The sequence below is a fragment of the Henckelia pumila genome, chromosome 1 (genome assembly GCF_033568475.1).
Source record: "Henckelia pumila isolate YLH828 chromosome 1, ASM3356847v2, whole genome shotgun sequence".
Classification (NCBI taxonomy): Eukaryota; Viridiplantae; Streptophyta; class Magnoliopsida; order Lamiales; family Gesneriaceae; genus Henckelia; species Henckelia pumila.
Window position 1 is genome coordinate 166,619,026 of NC_133120.1, and position 11,586 is coordinate 166,630,611.

At 31.2% G+C, this 11,586-nt stretch overlaps 1 protein-coding gene across 1 annotated transcript; it reads left to right on the forward strand.

Annotated features, from left to right (window-relative positions):
- The first annotated feature begins 2,805 nt into the window (after positions 1-2,805).
- LOC140874398 (receptor-like protein EIX1) lies at positions 2,806-5,993 on the forward strand. Its single transcript, XM_073277687.1, has one exon. It carries the CDS (start codon positions 3,012-3,014, stop codon positions 5,991-5,993), a length of 2,982 nt encoding a protein of 993 aa, XP_073133788.1. The 5' UTR covers positions 2,806-3,011.
- The last annotated feature ends 5,593 nt before the right edge of the window (positions 5,994-11,586 follow it).

The window sequence follows — 11,586 nt, forward strand, 5'->3', positions numbered from 1 at the left end:
TACCTTGTTGTTTTAGGTTACGACATGTTAAACAATATCGATGACACATCTCGTTCTCGAGACGTGACAATAGGTACATCGATTGAGACAAAAATATCATATGTATGCTTACACTAATTTACACATATCTCAAGTACTATTGTCCATTTGCCCGCGCTTGCATGCATACATGTTAAAAATTTAAAAATTGTGTTATTAAAATTTAATATTTTAAAAATATTTTTTATGATAATTTTTTGTGTTACGAGTTATATAATTATTTAATTTAAATTAAATATTCAAAATTATAAATAAAAGATAAAGAAATATTATATTAGGATATGATAGTTTTATATCGGGAAAATTACATTTTTTGTTTTTATAATTTATATATTTTTCATTTTTGGTACTGTTAAAAATAAATTTGCAATTTTAATATTTTAACTTGCATTTTTTTGTCATTTTTGGTCCTATTAACATTGAATTCACATTTTTAGTTCTATAACTTACACGAGTTTTTCATTTTAAGTCTTGTTAATACTAAGTTTACATTTTTAGTCATGTAACTTGCATTATTTTTTATTTTTAGTCTTGTTAACACTGAATTTTTATTTTTTTGTCTTGTAACTTTAATATATTTTTATTTTTAGTCATATTATTAATGAATTTACGTTTTTAATTCCATAAATTGCAAATTACAGGATCAAAAATACACGTCTGTCAAAAATTGTATGTGACAAACATAGATGATGTGAGTACTTAAACCTTGAGTAAAACAAAAAAGACCATAAATCCAAACCCAAGAAACAAAATACCGAACCGAAAATTGAATTTGGAGTTCAGATATAAATTTTAAAATAAAAAATTATATGGTTGGATTTCGAAATATTAAACAAAAAAGACATGATTCACATTAGATTAATAGTTTTACTTATATTATGTATTTTATAAGATGATATTTAGTGTAAAAATATTTTGAATAATTTTTAATTGATTTTTTTTAATTAATTTAAATTTTAAAAATTTTAAAATATGTAAATCATGATATCTTATGATTAAAAATATAAAAAAGTATGCAATTTATGGAATAAAAATGTAAATTCATCGATAATATGACTAAAAAATAAAAATATATGAATGTTACAAGACAAAAAAATAAAAATTCAGTGTTAACAGGATTATAAATAAAAAAAATGCAAGTTAAATGACTAAATATATAAATTCGATGTTAACATGACTTAAAATGAAAAACTCATGTAAGTTAAAAGACTAAAAATGCGAATTCAATGTTAATAGGACCAAAAATGAAAAAAATGCAAGTTACAGGACTAAAATTGCAAATTTATTTTTAATATGATAAAAAATGAAAAATGTATAAATTACAAGACAAAAAATGTAATTCTTCCGTTTTATATCAGATGAAAACTTACTAAGTCAGTCTAATTTTTTTATTAAATAAAAATAATATATCTTGTAAGTTGAGAAAAAAAAAACACGGAAGAAGTCCACCGGGAGTAGGTACATCGATTGAGACAAAGAATATCATATGTATGCATACACTGACTATCGCAAGCAATATTGTCCATTTACCCACCTTGCATGCATGTTAAAAAAATTGTGTTATTCAAATTTAAAATTAAATTTTTTTTATGGTAATTTTTTATGTTACGGGTGATATGATTCAAATTTAAAATTAAATTTTTTTTATGGTAATTTTTTATGTTACGGGTGATATGATTATTTAATTTAAATTAAATATTAAAAATTATAGAAAAAAAGAATATATTATATTAGGATATGATAGTTTTATATAAGATTGAAATTTACTAAGTCTAAATTTTTTATAAAATAAAAAATATCTTGTAAGTTGAGAAGAAAGGTATTTCTTAAAAAATGAAGAATCAGATCATGATACCCTATTTCTTTACTTTTAACTTTTAAGTGTCTCAAATAATATATTTATTTATATTACTATCTTACTATCTTATTATAGTATTAATATAGACCTTTTAATTAACTAACTTTCAATTAATTGTTATTTCAAAAAAAACTTTTAATTAATTGTGAAGGTTGAGATAAAATTACGATTTTATTCTAATGTAATTCAAAAAACCAAATTTATTAGGCAATATAGTCATTTTATATGACCTTATAGTTTCTTAGCCATTAAATATTTTCTTATTTACCAAAATGAATTAATTTTGTGACTTCTTTAATGTTTTTATTTATTTACAAAAATATCATACACCTTTAAAACTAATGTATTTATTGCGTTATAGTTATTATATATTTATGAAACACTATATTTTTTGTATTTTTTTAATTTTACAATTTTTTTCTTTTTTTAAAAAATAACATGGATTTTATAAGCACGACGCAACACGTGCACAAGAGTACTAGTATATGTATGTAGTAGAGTCTCAATCACTGGTGCATGCATAAATATTATTTTTTAAAAAATAAATTATAGATTATATTAAAACTAAAAAATTAATTTTTATTAATAATTGTTTTTATTTTATGGTAATATTATTATTTAAAATTTCAAATATAGATAAAAATAAAAATATAATTTATCAGTATATGATATATTTAGATAAGATATATATTCTTAAAATAGGTTTTTATGTTTTTTTTAATTAAATAAGAGTAGTTTTTTTTTTAAAGAAGGATGCATTATTGATTTATCAAAGACACTACTGATACATCAAAATTAGTTACTATAATATAACCCTCTTATATACTATAAGCCCTATATTGGGAAATACAAATTGGTGTTACACAAAAAATAAAATAAAATTTAGCAAAAGTCGAAGTCTAAACAAAAGGTCTTTTTATATTGCCGGGGTCGCCTTCGTGGTTCAATCTCATCGAAATTTTCAGAAAAAAGCTTTTGGAATGAATGAGACAAGAATGATGCCAATAAGTTGACTCCTACACTGAATGTACTTTGCACTGGTAAATTTTATATGTTAAAATTAAAGTAAAAATATTTATAGACATTGAGGAATCATTTCAAGAATTCAGACATCATGAGACACTCAAAGAAAGCAGTTGAAATCCTTTTATTTGCTGTATTCTTCTTATCATCCCTCAAATTAAGCTACTGTCAAAGAAATGTGACAGAATTATGCATTGAAAATGAGAAACAATCTCTTCTGAGGTTCAAGAAATCTTTAACTGATCCCTCAGACATGCTATCCTCCTGGGATGCACAACATGATTGCTGCAAATGGGAAAACGTCGTCTGCGAAAACTCCACCGGCCATGTTCTTGAACTAAGACTTCAGAGTCCTGATTGGAACTCAAGATTAGGAGGCAAGATTGACCCTTCATTGCTTAACCTGAAATTTCTTAGATTTCTTGATTTAAGTCGAAATAATTTTGATGGGATCAGCATTCCAGATTTTTTCGGGTCACTGGTAAGTCTTGAGTATCTTAATATATCTTCTTGTGGATTTAAAGGAACCGTTCCATCCCTGGGAAATCTGTCGAACTTGCGTAGTTTAGGCTTAAGCCAAACGTTAGGCGTCGCCGATCTTCAATGGTTGTCGAATCTCACTCATTTGGAGTACCTGGACTTAACATATGTGAACATGAGCAAAATACATGATTGGTTACATATAGTAAACATGCTACCTTCTTTGATCGAGTTACACCTTTCTGGATGTAATCTCCATCATTTTTCTCCCATCGATCGCCCGAATTTTCGGTCTCTTGTGGTGCTAGATCTTTCTGATAACAATCTTGAGTCTTCAGGTGCTGATTGGATTTTTTCTCTGTCTGGATTAGAATCACTCCAACTACAACAGAACATGTTTGAAGGACCAATTCCAAATGCCACTTATGGTTTGAGTAAACTCCGTTTTCTTGATCTCTCCCGAAACAAGTTTAATTCCACCATACCAGATTGGCTTTTCAGTTGTAGCAATCTTGAGTTTCTATCTTTGAACAACAACTTTCTTTTTGGAACCATTTCGAATGAAATTGGAAATCTGCCTTCATTGAGAAGCCTCGATTTATCTGTGAATATGCTATCAGGGAGGATTCCAATGGAAGTTGGAAAGTTGTGCAACTTGCAAAATCTTGATCTATCTTACAACAATTTCGAAGGAAACATCTCCCAAGCTTTTGAAGCAAGCATGTCTGAATGCTTTCTAGCTTCTCTTGAGTTACTAACCGTGAGAGCGAATCAGCTTTCTGGTTTGTTACCTGAACAACTTGGAGAATTCAAGAATCTTCAGTCATTAGATCTAGGTAACAACTCGTTTACCGGCTCGATTCCTGCCAATTTAGGAAACCTGTCATCTTTAACAACCTTGCGATTAGACAACAACAGATTGACCGGTGATTTGCCTCTGAGTTTCGGTAGGCTTTTCAGCTTACAAGTGCTTGTAATGGAGAATAACATGCTGGAAGGAATTGTAACTGAAAATCACTTTTCCAATCTGACAAATCTCACAATCATTTCAGCTTCTGGAAATCCATTAAAAATGAAAGTGAATCAAGATTGGATTCCACCTTTCCAGCTAACTACCATCTTTCTGAATTCATGGAATCTGGGTCCTCAAATCCCAATATGGCTTCAAACTCAAAGAAACATTGATGGGCTCGACTTATCGAGTACTGGAATATCAGGGGAGATTCCCACATGGTTCTGGAACTTATCTACCATAGAGTATCTAAATCTTTCTCACAATGAATTACATGGCCAACTTCCTGATGTAATAAGTCCAGGTTGGATTTACTTGAGTTCCAACAAATTTAGCGGTCCATTACCGACGATAACATATGGTGTGAAAGAGCTAGATCTGTCAAACAACTTGTTTTCAGGGGGGATTTCTCATGTTTTATGCAATTCGAGTGCTGAATATCCTCATTCATTGTCTATTCTTCATCTTGGAGGAAATCAACTTTCCGGAGAAATCCCCAACTGCTGGATGAATTGGCCATCCTTACAAGTCATAAATCTTGGGAACAACCATATATCTGGAACCATTCCAATGTCTTTGGGGCTTCTTGGAAAATTGCTGTCATTCAACCTATTCAGCAACTTTTTATCAGGGCAGGTCCCTTCTGCTCTGCAGAATTGCTCGATGCTGATAAAGATCGATCTTTCAGGGAACGATTTCTCCGGAAACTTTCCAGGCTGGATTGGAACAAGTCTTTCCAGCTTGAGGATTCTGATCATGGACTCAAATTCATTCACCGGCGAAATTCCTCCAGAAATCTGTAAGCTAAACTTTCTTCACATTATTGACATGTCAAACAACAACTTTTCTGGTTCTATACCGAATTGTGTCGATAACATGACAGCTATGAGTTCAGAAACCAAGCTGCTGAATTTCAGCGGTGACGTTACTTACTACTCATATTTCTTGGGCATTTTTATGGAAAGCGCATCGGTGACAACAAAAGGGCAAGAACTTGAATATGACACCATTCTTTCACAATTCAGCAGCATCGATCTTTCCAATAACAAACTCTCTGGAGAGATTCCTACAGAAATCACCAACCTTGCTGGATTGAGATCATTAAATCTATCAAGAAACGCCTTAGGCGGAACCATCCCGGAAAATATTGGTAACATGAGAGTGCTGGAATCTCTTGACCTCTCAAGAAATCACATTTCTGGTGAAATGCCAAACAGCTTCTCAAGCCTGACGTTTCTGAGTTATTTGAATGTGTCCTACAATAACTTGACAGGGCGAATTCCGGTCGGCCCTCAACTCCAGAGCTTGACAGAATCCTCTTTTACAGGGAATGAGCTCTGTGGACCTCCACTGGAAAATTCTTGTGCCATCGTTGGTAAAACACCGAGTCCAGGAACTGAAGAACATAATCATGCTGCAGGTACAGAACGAGAAGTTGACTGGTTTTATGTGTTCATGGCTTTTGGTTTTGCGACGGGCTTCGGAGGCTTCTGTACAACATTTTTCTATAAGAAATCTTGGAGAAATGCATACTTTCAGTTTTTGGATGAAAATTTTTTCAACAAACTTGGTGTGCCTTGATCATTCTGCTTGATGATGTAGTTTTGCTAGGGACGAAGCATTTTATGTAAAAAGTTTTTTTTTTTTTTTTGCTCTTACACGAGTGCTGTTTTATTTGTACGAAAAAGTTATAATAATTTTATGTTTGATTTTTTTTTTTTCCATTTAAATCATGAGAAAAACATTTGAAAAGTTAGAAATATTGGTTTTAGAAAATCACTTATTTTAGCATAATCAAAGGACAATTTGTTAACAGATATGATAAATAATACATAGCAAGTAATATAATGTAAAAATAAATAAATAAATAAGAAATGATAGTTAATATAGTATTGAATTTGATTGATAGATTATAGTTTATTTGATTTGAATTATTAAATTTTATATAAAAATGTTAAATGAGCATTTTATCCTTTTAACATTAAATAAAATATAAATAATATTATTTATAAAGGGTAATATAGTAATTTAAATTTTATAATTTGATTGATGTAAGATAAATTATTAATGATTTGATTGATGTAAAATTAATAATTAAGAGATCGATAAATAATATGACGAGAACAACGCGAGATTGGATGAGATAAATTATATAAAGATTAATAATATTGTGTACCAAACGAAGCCAAAAGTTGTAACTTAAAAAAAAAAAGCTTTAAAATGGTGTTTGGCTGAGCTTATAAGCTATAAGCTGTTTTGGAGCTTATGTAAAAATTGTGTTTTTTTAGCTTACACAAGTGCTGTTTTATTTTTATGTAAAATTTGTAATAATTTTGTGTTTTGATAAACAAATAAAAATCATTTTTTTTAATCTGAGTCATCAGAAAAATATTTGAAAAGCTGTGAGGTAACAGATATTCAGCAGCAAGTCAAGGAGTGTAACCGATGGAATATGAAGCATAAATGAGATTGATTTCGAAAATTCAAAGAGACACAACAACTAAGTGGGGAGGAGTTGTAACAACAAAAAATAAAGATGAATCATGGGTGTTAATGAGAATTATTGGCCATGAATGAGAGGCCTTTCAGTTGCTATTTACAGCCTATAAATATTGGCCAAAGATGAGTAAAAATCACACCAAAAAACGTAGCAAAACACCTCCCCAAATTCGAACATGAGCTTTTATATTTTGAGCATTTCTGCAGCAGTTGGAAGGTCATCTTCAGAACCTTTGTTTCGCCAATACATACATCATAATCCAATCCCAACGTTTACAATGTACTCTCATATGTTTTACATATTCTGTCCAAATTTCAACTCAATCCAACGGTTCAATTTGTTTAAAAGTCATTCTCAAGAATACTGCACATAATTGATCTGAGAAGAGGGCACCTTGTTTTTCATCCATAAACCAATGAAGATGACAGCCAAATTCATTCTCACCATTCATAACTTGTTTCACCTCTATATAAATGTATTGTCTAAATTTCATCACGATCCAATGGTTCAACGTGTCACAAATGTTTTTGCAATGTGACTCATTTTCAAGCATATACAAATCCGAAAAATCATTTTTGCTATTATATTCTCGAGCAAGATTCCCATCAAATTTCTTGCCCTTTTCCGATCAATTTCAAAGCACATCAGTAGTTGAATTTATGTCCAAGAATCGATCGAAGATCCTTTGACCAAGGCCGAGTAGATACTACAACTTTTGAGCATCGAATTCTACACAAGATCGAGAATTTTAAAGTCTTTATGTTTGATCATTCCAGCAAGTTTCATTCACATTTGATTCAAGAAAAACAAGTAAGTGGGTTTTTATACTTCTTTTGTGTGATATAAGTTTCTACACTTATATTTATTATTTATTGAGTTAAGCTTTTTGAAATAAATTATATATGCTTTTGAAAATTCGATCGGCATGATTTGTATATTCGTTTTACTTTGATATGTTATTTGTTGGCTATTCGTTATAATATTTGAAGCATGTTAGAGTTATTTGAATTGCACTTTTAAAAGTCTATTTAGAAATGGTTAAGAAATTTTCGATGATTTGATTTGATATGACTCTGATGCGGTGGGTTATAATAAATATTCATTTGGCCTCGCCCCTTAGAGGAGTAACATATAGGGGACTGATTAGTAAACCACTAAAAATGAGATAATTATCAGTGCAATGTTTTCTTCATATTTGTGTCAGATTCAGCATTCTTAATTTTTTTCGAGATTATAATATGTACATGTGTATATGTAAATATATTTTGGTGTTTATCATGCTCGATCGGCCCCCAATTGCTGAGTGTTTTCCAAAACACTCACCATTTTACTCTCCCTCACCAGATAAAAACGAAGATAAGTTAGAAGACGAGGAACAAAATATGTTATAGGGCTGGTAAGGACAAATCAGCTCAAGTTGAAGAAATATTTTTACTTTAAATTTCAGTTTCGCTTCCGCATTGTCGCACTTGTGTTTTTCTATTTAATAACAGTTATGGTTTATGAAATAGACTGGTTTTTGGCAAGTTTGTACTACAAGGCTTATTTTTTCAATGTTAAATTGTTAAACAACGCCGATGTCAACTAGACTCGGTTTTGGGGCATGACATTTAAGTGGTATCAGAGCCGCCAGGTTCCATAATCCGGATGGGAGGAGCTTCTTCCTGAAAAAAATCAGTTGTGAAGTAGCCCAAGTTGAGATAGACCACCTGGGAAAATAGACCAGTTAGAAGGGAAAGAATCTGTTAAGACAAATAGTTGACTGATAGAATATTTGTTAAGGCTAATCGGATACTAGAATGAATTTCACTTTTTTCCTTGAACGAGTTATGGGACGTACAGGTACTCAAATCAAGTTAGCTACAACTCAACACCAGTTAGTACAAAGAACACACATGAAGAAGAACGAATAGAAGTAGACACGCTTGAAATGCGACAGACTAAGCATATCACTGAAAGGATGGATTTTAATTCATAGATCTATCACACAATATCTTGTGTGTTTAGTTAAGGGTATATCAATTAAGGATGATTCTAGTTAAGAGAAACTCAGTTGATGGAATTTAGGTTTGAATCCAACTATTTAAAAATATGGTTCAGGATATATTTAGAGAAGAATTTAATTATTAGTGATTCATTTAATAGGAATTTGGATAGGTAATCCTCAGAGACAGAATAAAGAGAGTCCGGCTAAAAGAAACATGACGAGATGATGGTTATTTTTTTGGGAACTTGATAGAACCAAGTAAGGTAATTAAGTAAATTGAGTTCAACTAGTTGAGATATGCCAATAAGGAAACTTTTTATGGAGATTAATTGTGTCAAAATTATTTTTGGGTTTAAATAAGATCAGATACAAAATAATTATTAGTCTCTAAAAAAATATATTCATCTTTGTAAAGTATTTTTTTTTCCCTCTCAACTAACCTATTAAATTTATTTCTCTTTTCATCTTGCCCAAAAGTTTAGACATTGTATCTTTATATACCATATTTTGTATAAATTCTTCTTTTTGTTTTCTTTCGCCTCCGATTATATATTTTGAGTACACTTCTATTTTCAAAGCCATCATTCATCTTGATCCAATAATTTTGTTTGTCACTATCGTCATTTTTATTTTTCTGTTTTCAGTCTACATAAATCATTTCAGTTTTTCTTCTGATATTCAAATCAAAATTTGCTACTTTCCGTCTTGCATTTTTTTAAAAAGAATATATCCTTTTTTATTTTACCCCACCATGTTATCCAGTCATATGATAAACTTTATATGATTGTCAACCTCACTTATTTGCTAATATATATTTCGGCTCATAGTCTAGATAACCCACTATTTTTTCAAATGTATTCCGCCTCCTGATTTTATTAGTTTAATTGGGTTATCCTGGAAATTGGTTTGAGTTACAAAGTTTTGTAGATTAATTCTTTATATCGCTATTCAACTAGATTTATCTTCTTACAAATTAATTATGTTTCCTGGTCACACCATTTGACGTAGCTGATTTATTTTTTCAACCCATATGGTTAAATTATCAGATAAATCATAGTCTAATTTAGTTTAAGTTAAGACCATAGATAGTCTTCCAATATAAGAAGTATCTATAAGTACGAATGTAAGTTCAATTAAACAAAAAGCTTGATCGTGATTATGATCCAACAGATGTTAAGTGCCAACTCCGCATCAACTTCAAATGAAGATTTGATATATTACAAATTTCGAAGAGTTTTCAACAAGAGATGGTTTCTATGGTGAAACTTAGCGTTTTATATCAAGCACAATTCAATGGGAATATTGGATACATTTAGACCATTGAGAGTATACTACTATCATGAGCCTTAGATGTCAACGCAATTAAAGTATAATGAATAAATACTTCACTAATATTGTTGCTAGAACTCATGTGATGGAAATAATAACATATTTCCGTGAACTTGTAGTACTTTTGCCAAAGTAAAGACTAAATCATGGGTGATCGTTGATAGACTCATAAAATTCGTGCATCATCGCATGAATTTTGTAACGACCCACTGTATCAAGACGGATCTTTCCAGCGTGCTTATGTCCACACTCACACGCACCCTGAGAAATTTCCCAGGGGGTCACCCATCCTATAATTTTCTCAAGTAAAGCACGCTTAACTTTAGAGTTCTTATGTGATGAGCTCCCGAAAAAAAAATGCACCTTCTTGATATGAGTAATACATATGAAATCTTTTAAACTCTCCTCAAATATTCAGTCCCATACCTACACAATCTCAGAATCCCTCTCATTCCGGCAGGATCGGTTCATTCATGTCTCCCTCCGCCTAGAAGCCTACCAGGAGCCGCTCATTGTCCGTGCAACCTCTTGGCACCGGCGATCACTCCTCGCCTCCTCAACCCCGGGCATCACAAATTTATTCTAGACAAGTTGGTTACCCTATAAATATACAATATGGTGTGATTACGAGGAATCATGACAAACATACTATCTTATAGAGATTTATGTCAAATTCTTGAAACTGGATCACTCATTATTAAAGAAAACTTGAACGAAGTTTGAAGAATAAAGAAATTCCAATCCGAATAGTGGATACAAAGGACCAAGTACTGAGGCGAAGGACCATCCCTTATGTCAAAGTGCAGTGGTCTAATCATTTTAAAAGGGAAGCCAAATGGGAACTCGAAGAGAAGATGCATAAATAATATCCTCACCTTCGTGAAGGAGAATTCGACTCAAGTTTCGAGGATGCAACTCACAATAAGGATGGAGGGATGTGAGGACACAAATATTCAGCAGCAAGTCAAGGAGTGTAACCAATGGAATATGAAGAAGAAATGGGATTGATTTCGAAAATTCAAAGAGAAACAACAACTAAGTGGGGAGGAGTTGTAACAACAAAAAATAAAGATGAATCATGGCTGTTAATGGGAATTATTGGCCATGAATGAGAGGTCTTTCAGTTGCTATTTACAGCCTATAAATAGTGGCCAAAGATGAGTGAAAATCACACCAAAAAACATAGCATAGCACCTCCCCAAATTCGAACATGAGCTTTTATATTTTGAGCATTTCTATAGCAGTTGGAAGGTCATGTTCAGAACCTTTGTTTCACCAATACATACATTATAATCCAATCTCCACCGTTTACAATGTATTCGCATATGTTTTACATATTATGTCCAAATTTCAACCCA